This window comes from Dendrobates tinctorius, unplaced genomic scaffold (genome assembly GCF_039654945.1).
Source record: "Dendrobates tinctorius isolate UK_male_01 unplaced genomic scaffold, ASM3965494v1 ptg000007l, whole genome shotgun sequence".
Lineage (NCBI taxonomy): Eukaryota > Metazoa > Chordata > Amphibia > Anura > Dendrobatidae > Dendrobates > Dendrobates tinctorius.
Window position 1 is genome coordinate 45,459,391 of NW_027361675.1, and position 13,847 is coordinate 45,473,237.

The 13,847-nt window shown below is 46.6% G+C and overlaps 1 protein-coding gene across 2 annotated transcripts in view; it reads left to right on the top strand.

Moving 5' to 3' along the window:
* Positions 1-13,847, top strand: part of BEND2 (BEN domain containing 2) — a 66,515-nt gene that overhangs the window by 29,588 nt on the left and 23,080 nt on the right. For both annotated transcript variants that reach the window (XM_073574156.1, XM_073574163.1), the window contains exons 4-5: positions 2,789-2,869; positions 11,444-11,545. In XM_073574156.1, the coding sequence (XP_073430257.1) occupies positions 2,789-2,869; positions 11,444-11,545 (183 nt within the window). The remainder of the gene's footprint in view (positions 1-2,788; positions 2,870-11,443; positions 11,546-13,847) is intronic.

Below are 13,847 nucleotides of genomic sequence, written 5' to 3' on the forward strand. Positions count from 1 at the left end.
ATGCACAGTGACACCATCTGCAGCAAGATGATGCTGCTGGTCTTTGGAGGTGGTCTGTGGATTGTCCTTGACTGTTCTCACCATTCTTCTTCTCTGCCTTTCTGATATTTTTCTTGGCCTGCCACTTCTGGGCTTAACAAGAACTGTACCTGTGTTCTTCCATTTCCTTACTATGTTCCTCACAGTGGAAACTGGCAGGTTAAATCTCTGAGACAACTTTTTGTATCCTTCCCCTGAAAAGCTATGTTGAATAATCTTTGTTTTCAGATCATTTGAGAGTTGTTTTGAGGAGCCCATGATGCCACTCTTCATAGGAGAATCAAATAGGAGAACTACTTGCAAGTGGCCACCTTAAATACCTTTTCTCATGATTTGATACACCTGGCTATGAAGTTCAAAGCTCAATGAGGTTACAAAACCAATTTAGTGCTTCAGGAAGTCAGTAAAAAGTAGTTAGGAGTGTTCAAACCAAGAAAATGATAAGGGTGCCCATACTTTTGCACCGGTCAAATTTTGTTTAAATGCAGATTGCACATTTTCTGTTAGTACAATAAACCTCATTTGAATCCAGAAATATAACTGAGTCCATCAGTTATTAGATATATGAAACGGAAATAGCTGTTGCAAAAAACAAAATTGTTATAAAGAAAAAAGGTTAACATTAATAGGGGTGCCCAAACTTTTACATATGACTGTATATATTTTGTGCTATTGTTCCATTTTTAATAAACATTTGCAGACTCAGAGTATGTTTAGGGCTCCCTCCCACTTGCCATTAAATCGGACGAATGCAGTCCTATTAAATATCGGATTGCATTCATGCCAATTTAACCCCTTAACGACCGCGGATGCGCTTTTTAACGGCGGCAGTTAAGGGAACTTATGCCTCAGCGCCGGTACTGTAAAATGCAGGTGAAAATTTGGATTAAAACACATAAAAAAAAAAAACTCCTAGTGTGAATTTAGCCTTAGGGGAAAAAAAAATCTGCAAGAAATCTATAACCAATCTGGACTGAAAACTCTGCACAGAAATTTACTGTAGCATGTGGATGGGATTACCGTAGTTCAAATTTCATCTATTTTTCCACTACTATTTTGCACTGTGAATTTTCCACCAAGAACCCCATTGTGTGTGGAAAGTGGACAGTATATAGAGATACTCGCCTTCTCAAACATCTTTCACCACCTATATAAAGGTCCTTGACTAGTGTATAAGGGGGACCAGTCTTTCCTTGTCTGCTGATAGCATGCCCACTGAGGTGTGATTGATATCCCTGATCTGGCCTCACTGTCTCCTCCCAGGACTTTGCATTCTGGCTCTGTATGTAGATGTCACAACTTTGGGTATGCGCGGTGCGACCTCAACCCTCTGGCATGTAGGTAGTTGTCCACTTCAGCTATGCACAGTGGACATCTAGCCACATTCTTTCAAGACTTGTCTGCCTTAGTGTACTCCTTTTCGACTTGTCAAAGTCCTTTGGATATGTGGCGAAGTTTGAATAACTGAGTATTACTATATACTGTAAACTTCCCACACAATGGGTTTGCCTGTAATCAGCCTCTGATGGAGCGGCAGAGACCTTGTTGTAGTTCCAATAAAATCAATGTTTTAGGAGATTATCATTAAAGGACAATTTGTTTCATGCCTTGTAGTCCTCCTTCTTTGTGTAATCCCACTCCATGACTGATTGGCAGCCTTCTATGTAAACTGTACATTGGCAGAAAGCTGCCAATCGGTGATGTGGGCGGGGTCATACAGAGCTCAATATTCAGAGAACTGCTAGGTCTGCAGCAGATAAAACAGTGATATTGTAATTCAGGGTCTCCTGCCGCTACATCATAGTGCTCTCTGATTACATAGCCCCAACCTGATGACAGATTCCCTTTAAAAAACAGATGCAGCCATATAATTACTTTACATGTGTTGATTCAGCGGTCATGTTCCCTTTAATGAATAATAACCTATCAGTAAAATAGGTCATCAATATGAGATAGTTGGAGATTCAATACCAATCACTTGAATTATTATTATTATTTATTATTATAGCGCCATTTATTCCATGGCGCTTTACATGTGAGGAGGGGTATACATAATACATACAAGTACAGTAATCTTAAACAGTACAAGTCACGACTGGTACAGGATGAGAGAGGACTCTGCCGGTGAAGGCTCACAATCTACAAGGGATGGGTGAGGATGCAGTAGGCGAGGGTAGAGCTGCTCGTGTAGCGGTTTGGAGGAATCAGTGGTTACTGCAGGTTGTAGGCTTGTCATGAATAGACTCTGCTACAGTATACATTAAGCAATATATGGGATTGCTGTGTTACGCCCCTATACTGCTTATATTTGGCCGCTGCTGGAGCACTTTTCAATTGATCGGTTCGGGTGCCAGCTGTCAGTACCCCTCCAGTTTTAAAAATCCGTTTTTTTTAGCGACAATGCATCACAATAATACAGTAGAGGATCAGCAGTGCTGACTGGATTCCTTCCACTATCCTATGAATAGGTCATAAATTGTTAAATTCTGGACCACCCCTTTAAGAAATTGTAGATTTTGTGTTAGCAGAGGAACCCAAACAAAACATTGTGAACCCACAAGATCTAACATTGTGTCTCAGTGATGAAATGATGGAGAACATGTAACACACTTGTTTTCTTTCGCAGAATATTGAATATGCTCTGTCCATTTTTTTTTTACCTGTAGCTCATTTTTATTTTATATAAAAATATACATGTTATGTTTACTGCAAATGCAAACAAATCATATGTACTATCTTTCATCATCAGACAAGCGTAATTTCAGATGTGTCTTACGCTGGAGAACAACTGCAACTGCCTACACTCACAGAAGTGCTCAGCTATTGCCAGGTATAGAAAACCTAATTACTGCTCTCGTTTTCAGCACGTATACTCCTAAACATCAAAAGTTGGCAGCAGGTAAAGATAAGGCATTCTTTCTGAATTAAAAACCAGAAATTAACAAACTGCCTCCTAGATCTAAAATGAATATGCTATTAATTATACTTGGGCCTTATGTGTATAAAAGGTGTGCAACATGACTGTACGGCTTGTGTATATATATTTGTGTATATATATATATATAGACAAAAAAGAACACAGCAGCACATGTGCATGCATCTAAGTCATGTGAAAACATTAAAAACATTCAATTTAGATTATACTCAAAATTTAATTTTTTTTTTTTTTTAAATTCTCTTTTACTTAAAGTAATAGAAAAAAATGAAGATTCTTAGCACACAAATTGGCCAATTCACGCATCCCATCAACCACTGCAAGGTGATCTCCTTCTGATGGGTCCCTGGCCTACAATATAAGCCACATCTGGGCCACCAGCCTACAATTTTGGACAAACATGTCACTACTGGGTTAAACCTACAATTTATGGGCAGGTAGAGCTGATTACGGCACCTGCAAGGTCAATGGGAGGGATGCAAGATCAGACTGGAGGCAGCCAGCATCCAGTAATTAAATAGACAAAAAAACGATCAGCACCTCCTAATGTGAACACGTGCAAGCTGCGAGAACTGCATAATATAGAAGTGACTTATACTGTAGAGCAGGGACCCATCAGAGGAGGGTCACCTTGCCGTGGTTGATGAGCATACATGAATTGGCCAATTTGTGCGCTAAGAGCCTTCATTTTTATCTATTACTGTAAGTAAAAAAGTAGTTAGTTACTATGCCCGGGCAGCGCCAGGCTCTTCAGCTAGTGTGTATATGTATATATATATATATATATATCTAATATATAAAGCTCAAGTGTGTGTAAGTATGTGTGTATGTCCGGGATTGACATCCGCACCGTCGCAGCTACAGCCACAAAATTTGGCACAGTCACACGTCTGGACCCCGAGAGTGTCCTAGGCTATGTTGTGAGGCGAAATTTTAACCCCGCTCGTCCCAATTCACCAAACAATTTTGCCCCTATCTACATAATGGGGAAAAAGTGTGTGTGTATCAAGCCCCGCCCCTCATGATGATGTCATAATGGTTGCCATGGCGACGCTGATATCATCATAGGTTGCAAGCCCCGCCGCTCATTATGATGTCATAATGGTTGACTATGGGATGGAAAATGTGTGATGGGTATATGGGCACTGGACTATGGGATGGAGGATATGTATGACGGGTATATGGGCACGGGACTATGGGATAGCGGATATGTATGATGGGTATATGGGCACGGGACTATGGGATGGAGGATATGTATAATGGGTATATGGGCATGGGATTATGGGATGGAGGATGTGTGATGGGTATATGGGCACTCGACTATGGGATGGAGGATATGTATAATGGGTATATGGGCACGGGCCTATGGGATTGTGGATATGTATGATGGGTATATGGGCACGGGACTATGGCATGGAGGATAATTATGATTTGCTATAACTAACCACAGTTAGTTACTATGCCCGGGCAGTGCCGGGCTCTTCAGCTAGGAAGCCATGTGCAAATTCCTCCCTAGTGTTCTGCATGCATCAAGTTTTCTCCTTTGTCTCATTGGGGGACACAGATACTGTGGTGTATGCTTCTGCCGCTAGGAGGCTGACACTAAGTGAAAAAAAGAGGTTAGCTCCTCCTCCGCAGTATACACCCTCGCCCCTATTGCGAGCGGAAATCAGTTTTTGCTTAGTGTCCTATGGAGGCACACACAGTCTGGATCTCTCCAGACTATTTTTTTTCTAGTTTACTATGAAGATGAGACATGGGCGACGGATCCTATTGAAAGGGTCCGATCTCCCCAAACCATCAACGGGCGAGCACGCGTTGAGTATCGTCTCCGCGTATCCTTTCCCGCACCGAGGGACATCTCTGGGACTTTTCCCCAGACATCTATTTTTTTCTTTGTTTTTTATTTTATGAAGATAAGACAGGGGCAACGCATCCTATTGAAAGGATCCGATTTCCCCAAACCATCAACGGGCGACCACGTGCGAGTATCCCTCCACGTATCCTCTCCCGCAACGTGGGACATTATGCCAGACTTAGCCCTGTCCACCCCTAGGTATTGAAACCATGGGCTTGCACAGAGGCACAAGACTAGTCTGTGCGGCCCCCACTGCTCCACCAACGCTAGACGGCGGTGCTGCAAGGTGGCGAACGGTCCCTCTCCTCACCCCCTGAAGGGGTTAGATGGAGCTAGGGTGCCTGCACCGTCCTATTTTTTTATCAAAGACCCCCTCACATACCTGCGCTCAGGCTGAAGAAGATCATCGGTGAGGAGAGGGTCGGGGAGGGCTCCTGCGAAGATTTCGGGCTGGAGCCCACAGCCGCAGCACGCCTCGCGGTGTCCACTAGCCATGCAAGAGAAGGGCTGGATCCGTCAGGACAGGAACACTGCGCCGGTCAGTAGCGCCACTTTTGGTACCGTGCCCCACCTCCCCCCCGGTCGGGTAGGGGAAAAATTGAGGCCGCGGCTTCGGCCGGAGCTAGGCCGCGGCCGGAAGTTCCGCCCTGAGGGCCGCGTGTCACTTCCGGCAGCCCGCCCCGCACTCGGCGGCGGTAAAAATCGAGGCCCCGGCTTCGGAGCACAGGCTAGGCCGCAAAGTGGGAGTACAGCCCCTAGAGCGATTTTACAGGCTGGTGCGCCCCACAGATGTCGGCGCGCGATTTAAAGGAAGCATCCAGGTCGGGGGGGGCGCAGGACTGGGGTAAGTGCTGCCCGAGAGGCTACCTCCTCCCCATATCCCCAGCAGCGGACAGATACAGCATGTCCGAACAAAAGCAAAGACGCACACGTTCTTTTAGGCGGCATGCATCTCTTGTCGGGCTGCGTTTCCGCGGGTGCAGAGCAGCATTTATGCGAAGCCTGTGAATTCAAACGCGCCCAGGAGCCCTCCCCTGCGACCGCGACCAATGTGTCAAATGCCCCGGATTGGGCCCGATCACTGTCACAGTACATGGCGTTGCTTACGAGAGCAATAGAATCCCTTCAAGCCCCAGATAGGGGCAGGGACAGTGTCTCGCCGCCTTTAGAGGGAACCTCCACCTCACAGGAGCCTCCGGCCTGCAGGGGCCACCCTCACTCCAGGCAGACCTGGGGGAAACGAATCCACACGGTGTCGCCCAGTCCATCCGGTGCCTTCCGCATCCGTAAGGTCTGCTTCTCGCTCCCCGTCACCAGTAGTTGATAGCGAGCAGACCTCAGATTGCGACTCAGACGAGCCCATGGACCTGGACACTCCAGGGTCACGTGAAACAGTGGACAGCCTCATAGAAGCCATCAATCAGACCCTGGGGATTGAGGATGATACCGCAGCGGCAACGGGGCGTAAAGTGGCATGTAATCGGGTGAAGCGGCTGCACAGAATTTTTTCCTCTCACCCTGAGTTTGAGGTTAGTGCAGCGGCGCAGAGAACGTCCAAGATTGCATTTTTCTCGGGTTAAAGGGCACTCGAAACGTTATCCATTTGCTCCGGACCTCCGTAAACAATGGATGGAATCCCCGAAGTGGATCCTCCGGTTTCACGCCTGGCCACTAAGACCCTGTTATCTGTCCCTAGGGTTTCCTCGATCAAAGATCCCACGGACTGCCTTATTGAGAGCCTAGGTCGTTCAGTATATGAGGCGTCAGGGTCTGCACTCGCTCCCTCGTTCGCAGCAACTTGGGTAGCCAAGGCTATGATATCATAGTCAGAAACATTAAACAAGGTCGCACAGGAGCAAGATCTACCTGCAGAGATCTCAGAGGTCACATGTCAGATGACGATAGCCGGAGACTATGTATTGAATGCGTCTTTGGATGCGGCCAATTGTTCAGCACTTGCTGCCGCTAATGCAATCTCTATCTGAAGAGCCCTGTGGTTGAGGACATGGCGGGCCGATTCTACTTCCAAGAAGTCCTTGACTTCCCTGCCTTATCAGTGCGGCCGCCAATTTTTGTATCAATTTATCTCCGACTCCACAGGAGGAAAGAGCGGGTTTCTCCCTCAACAGAAGGTTAAATCGTTTTTTCGTCACCCGGTTCAGGCACGTTTTCGGGCCTTTCACAGTGCCACCAGCCATTCTAGGCCGGGCGTGACGGCATTGGTCAGGTGGTGGCCGCTAAGCAGCCTGAGCCTGGTCCGGGACCCGAATAGGAGACCGGTCCGGGGTCATGCGTTAAAGGACTCCGTGTGGACTACGGGTCCCAATTCTGCCACCTCAGGCCGCCCCAATCAGGATAGGGAGCGGCAGGTCATATAGAGCCAACCCATTGGGGAGAATGCGTGCTCAACAGGCCAGATCGAGGGGACCCAGATCCTAAGGATCATCGGCAAAATGACTCGAGGTCTTTACCAGACGACACCAGCAAAGTGGGCGGCCGCCTACTCTGTTTTCACCACGTCTGGGCCAACATCGCTCACGACGCATGGGTAAAAGAATTGGTGTCCTCCGGTTACAAAATAGAATTTGTCAGATACCCTCCAAGATAGTTTTTTCTTTCCTGGCTTCCCATGGTGGATACCCAGGTAAGGGCTCTATTGGGAGCCATCAAGTCGCTCCTGCACAACGGAGTCATTGTTCCAGTGCCGGAACACAGAAGAGCTCAGGGGTTTCATTCCAACCTTTTTGCGGTTCCCAAAAAGGACGGGTCTGTCAGGCCTGTTTTTTGGACCTGAAGCTTCTGAACAAATTCATCAGGATCAGACATTTCCGGATGGAGTCTCCGTTCAGTCATAGCGGTCATGGAGCAATGAGAATACTTGGCCTCAATTGACAGCCAGGACGCATTTCTGCATATTCCCATTTTTTCCTCCTCATCAGAGGCGGCTATGCTTCGCCATCAGCGTTCAGCATTTGCAGTTCGTAGCGCTACCCTTCGGGCTAGCCACGGCTCCCAGAGTGTTCACAAAGGTTATGGCAATTGTCAGGGCCACACTACATTCTCGAGGCATAGTCATCTTGCCTTATCTGGACGACCTCTTGGTCAAGGGCCGTCAATACGGGCATGTGAGGAAGGTGTCAACATCACGCTAGATACTCTTGCCGCTTAGATGGTTGGTAAGTGCAAAGAAATCATCCCTTGTGCCAGCTCAGAGGATCTCCTTCCTAGGAATGATCTTCGACGCTTGCTGAAGGTTGATAATTCTCCCTCAGGAAAGGGCGCTAGTCTCCGGCAGGGAGTCCGGACACTACGCCAACCAGTCCCTCATACCATCCGATCCGCGATAAGGATCCTAGGGAAAATGGTGGCAGCAATCGAAGCGATAACTTTCGTCCAGTTCCATCTTTCACCCCCTGCAACACGCCTCGTGTCAGCCTGGGACAAGAATCCTTTCACTCTCGATCGGCGGTGCAAACTGTCCTCTCAAGTCAGGCAGTCGTTCGGATGGTGGATAACCAGTTCTTCTCTGGCCTAGGGGAAACCTTTCCCCCCATGTCATGGGCTGATAATGACAATCAACGTCAGTCTCCTCGGTTGGGGAGCGGTGTTTCGCCACCACGCAACCCAGGAACGGTGGTTGCCACAGGAGGCACGCCTCCCAATCAACTTATTGGGGATACGAGCAATTCGGCTGGCTCTGCAGAAGTTTCATCACTTTCTAGCAGGCCGCCCCGTCCGGATTCCATCGGACATCGCCACGGCGGTGGTTTACATAATTTGTCAGGGGGGCACCCGCAGCAGAACAAACATGCGCGAGGTGGAGCACATTCTTCAGTGGGCCGAAGCAAACCACTCGGTGATTTCGGCTGTCCACATCCCTGGCGTGGAAAATTGGGCGGCAGACTTCCTCAGCCGGCAGGGTCTTGCATCCGGAGAGTGGTCTCTACATCCCGAAGTTCTTCAACAGATTTGTCAACTGTGGGGAGCTCCGGATGTCGACCTGAAGGTTTCCAGAGTGAATGCCAAGGTGCCCACATATGTCGCTCGGGCCAGGGACCCGCAGGCATTCGCGGTGGACGCGTTGGTTCTACCATGGAACCAGTATCGCCTCCCATATCTATTTTCCCCACTGCCACTACTCTCGAGAGTCAGCAAAGGGATCAAGACGGAAGGGGGGCCGACAATTCTGCTGGCCCCAGACTGGCCCCGTCGAGCGTGGTACGCAGATCTAAGGCAGCTGCTTGCCGATGTTCCTAGGCGCCTGCTAGAGCACCCAGATCTACCGTCTCAAGGGCTAATTTGCCACCCGAACTCAGGGACCTTGTGTTTAACAGCAGGGCCGTTGAATCTTGGATTCTAACCCAGGCAGGGTTCGGGAGCAAGGTGGTCGCTACAACCATTAGCGCCCGGAGGCCTGCTTCAGCATCAATTTACCACCACACCTGGAAGGTGTTCTTTGCTTGATGTCGAGGCCGCGGTGTTTCTCCGCTAAGATTCTCAATCTCCAACATCTTGGTTTTTCTCCAGTCGGGCTCAGAGAGCCCGGATAGCTCAGTCGGTAGAGCATTAGACTTGGGCTTTGCTCCAGGTTTCCGCAGGAGACAAATGTCGGCCTTATCTGTCCTGTTCCAGTGCAGGGTTGCTACCAATTTGCAGGTGAAAACTTTTCATCCGGGGAGTGTCCCACTTGATACCTCCCTATATGGCGCCAATGGACGCCTGGGTTCCTAACATGGTCCTAAGTGTTCTGCAGGAAGCTCCTTTGGAACCGCTTCAGGATATCGCTTTGAGGTACCTTTCCTGGAAAGTTGTTCCCCTAGTGGCCATCACTTCCATCAGGCGGGTTTCAGAGCTGGCAGCTCTATCCTGCCGAGCTCCGTTCCTCACTTTCCATAGGTATAAGGTGGTCGTCAGACCAGCCCCTCTTTTTCTGCCGAAGGTCTTGTCCTCTTTGTCACATCAATGAAGATGTTGCTTTGCCTTCATTTTGTCCAGCACCGGTGCACCGTGTGGAAGAAGGCTCTTCACACGTTCGACCTGATAAGAGCCCTCCGGAGGTACGTGTCACGGATGGCACCCTTTCCTCAGCTGGACACGCTGTTCGTGCTCCCTGAAGAACGCAGGAAGGGACTCGCTGCCGCAAAGTCGACCATAGCCAGATGGATTCGTTTGACTATTCAGGAGTCCTACTGCATTAGAGGCACGCCGATTCCGGCAGGGATCAGAGCGCACTCTACCCGGTCGGTGGGCGCCTCTTGGGCGCTTTGGCACCAGGCTTCGATAGAACAGGTTTGCAAGGCAGCAACCTGGTCCAGCCTGCACACATTTGCCAAACATAATATCCATACTCAGGCCTCGGCGGATGCAAGCCTGGGTAGAAGGAGTCTCCAAGCAGCGGTGGCGCACCTTTAAACAGGAGGTGCATGTAGCTTGGATCGGTGAGTCAATCTCCCACCCAGGGACTGCTTTAGGACGTCCCACAGTATCTGTGTCCCCCAATGAGACGAAGGAGAAACATGGATTTTTGTGAGTACTCACCGTAAAATCCTTTTCTTCGAGACCCTCATTGGGGGACACAGCACCCACCCTATTAGCCAGTTGGCTCTTGTTTAAATTAATATGTGTTTACTTATTTGATATAAGGGTGGTGTTTTCCTTTGGACATGTTGTACCTGTATTAAGGCTGATTTTTTGTCCTCCTACTGCTTTGGCACCAAACTGATTTCCGCCCGCAATAGGGGCGAGGGTGTATACTGCGGAGGAGGAGCTAACCTCTTTTTTTCACTTAGTGTCAGCCTCCTAGCGGCAGAAGCATACACCACAGTATCTGTGTCCCCCAATGAGCGTCTCGGAGAAAAGGATTTTACGGTGTTTCCCACCCTTTAACCAGGTTGTTGTAGCACCCCTCATGGGGTTCCAATATCACCCCAGGGTGCCAATGCACTTTGGTTAAGAATTGCTGCCATATACAATCCTCAGGAACAGTAAAATAATATAAATTGATACATTTATACAAAGTTGCTGTATACTCTTCCACACATCCATATGTGTAGTCACTATGCACACACTCCATACATAGTGAAGGAAATAATTATTTGATCCCTTGCTGATTTTGTAAGTTGGCCCACTGACAAAGACATGAACAGTCTATAATGTTAAGGGTAGGTTAATTTTTACATTGAGAGTGAGGATATCAAAAATAAAATCCAGAAAATCACTTTGTATAAAATTACACATAACTTAATTTATTGACCTCTATGATTTGATTTATTTGCCTGTGTGGATTGGATGGGTTGTTACCGACATTTGGTGAGAATTTAATGTCAATAGCATCTTTAGAAATATACTTACATAGAAAAATTGGTAACGTGTTCAATACTTATTTCACACCCTGTACATACATACTACATGCAAAACTGCTTTCCTTGGCAATATGGACTAATCAGCATAGCGAATGTAGAGCTTACAGATTTCATGTGTTGTGTGTGTGTGTTTGGTTTCTTTTACAACTGGTCCTATATATGAACATGTACCGTTTCTTTAAGCTGGGAGAATGAAATGAAGTAATGGCCACCACAGGCACAATTGATTACAACATTGTAACATTTTAGGCTGTGTATGAAATGGTCCTCAAACTGGATAAAAAGATGGATTTGCTCCAGAGGAGGGTATCTGAGATGCACCATGCACGGATGAAACCACATTTAAAGCCTGTGAGTAACATATTTTTTTTTAAATTTATTTTGTTTATAAAAATTTTTGGGTTCCTAACCATTTTTATTTGCTACTTGCCCACATAACTTATCTGTCACCAAACAATCTGTTTCCAGGCTTCTTCATAGCCATGAATGTTCTGAGTCTGGAGTCCCCCCATATATATTAGATGGTCAGCTGGTCCTGTCAAAATCTGTGGGTTCATTCTACTTTAAATCTAAATGGAATGTGTCAGTAGAATCAATCTTGCTAGGCCGTCTATATGGGCATGTAGGTCATTGGAAGCTGAATATAATTATACCTTGATATATGCAATCCCATGTATTATTCCAGAGAAATCCAAGTTTTTTTTCTTATATATTTAAATGAGCTATTCAGAGCTATGGGCCGGACACTGATCTGCTTGAGAACATGTCTCTATTTTTAATAAAAGGAGACGTTAGCAGTATGAGACATGTAACTAATACAGAATAGTAGAACTGAACTTTGTCTTCTTACAAACTCATCTGCTGCAGCTCTCACAGCTCTGCAATATTGCAACACTGGCTGCCTGTGAGATGGAAGTTGAAGCACTAAGAGGACAACCGCAGATGTGTTTAAAGGGGTTGTCCATTACTCAGGGAACACCTTTTTAATTGTTATGTTAACCCCAGGAAAATAATACCACCTTCATTCCCCAATGGTTCTGATGACTACTGTGTCCCAGCAACGCTGGCTTCTCTCTCGTCTCCTTCAGATATAATGGACATTCGGAGGTAATGAGAGAGCAGCCGCAGCTCTCACTTCTTCTGGATGTCTGATTTGTCTGAAGGAGGGGAGAGTGAAGCCAGCACTGTTTGGCCACAGGAAAACCAGTGCCGACACTGTTGGAACGGCGCTGGAGGTGAGTATAAGATGCTATTGTATAAGGGCGAACATATTGATTGAGAAGGAGTTGTCCGAGTAGTGGACAACCTTTTTAATGCTATCCTTTGTCAGTTCTGATCTCACTGCAGAGGTGTGTGATTATGAGGGCAGAGAGTGGCCATTACATATCACACTGGTAAATCCCTCTTTATTTAAAACAAGCTCTGGAGGCAGATTCTCATACAGTTCAGTGTTTGCCCCATAGACTGAAAGAGCTCATGTACATATAAGAAAAACGTGCATTTCTTTGGAATAAGACATCAGATCCCAGATGCAAAATACTGATAAAACAACCACTCACACCCTACCTGAATGGAGTAGAAGAGGTGCCCAGTATTATAAATGCACTCATATGAGGCTTGCATAGGGCATCAGTCACAAAAATATGTGTCTCATCGTGAGATAATTAAAAATGCTGCATATGACAGCTTCATTTTATGCAAACATTTCTTTAAAAATAGAAATAGATCTTCATTCAAAAACATGGCTTCCAGACCGAGGTATTAGTGGCACCCATACGATTAGATCAGGCAGGCCACCCTATATCAATGCATCCCACAAGGAGAGACACCTCAATTCACCAAGCCTACTCTAAAGGGCTGGGTAAAGGTATGAGTATCACTAATAGGCTGTAAACAAGACACTGTACATATCACTTATGTGTGTAACTGGTGCCCTATAGAAGCTTAATCGGTATGTATTCATAATCACATCCTTCATGTACGTTCCCACAATGAGCTTTTGCTGCGTTTTTGATGCTGTGTTTTTTTGCTGCATCAAAAACGCAGTGTCTTACAGTTCCAACAAAGTGGATGGGTTTATAGAAATCTACTGCCTTCTGTGCTTTTATTATACTCAGCGTAAACTGACCTGCGATGTGTTTAAAAATCCACAGTATGTCAGTTTCTCTTGCCGGTACATGTGCATGTTTTCTGTGCAGATTTTCCCTCTAGACTTGCAGTAGATTTAGAAAATTCGCAGGTAGAAAAATGGACATGCGTTTTTAGAGCTTTTCCGCCTAATCGCCTAAACAAACTCATATAGTCCGCACCTAAGTATGTCAATAAAATTTTCTCAAAGCTTAAAAAAAAGGAAATATAAAATACAAAACTGCTTTATTTAACCCCTTAATGACCGATGATATGCTTGTTAACGCGGCTGAAGAATAAGGGAATAGCACCACCCGCCGGCAGCAATTCCCGCGGCTGTCACATGTACATGACAGCTGACTCCTTGCTATATCAGCCACGCTGGTTTCGGTGCCAATTAACCGCTTAAATACCGCTGTCAATCGCAACCAGCGTTGGACTGGAGTAGTTTGGACCCGCCAGAGAAAATTATTCTTGGGTACCACCATGCTTAATGGGTACTAGCTGCAGAGTCTTCCCTTAGCTT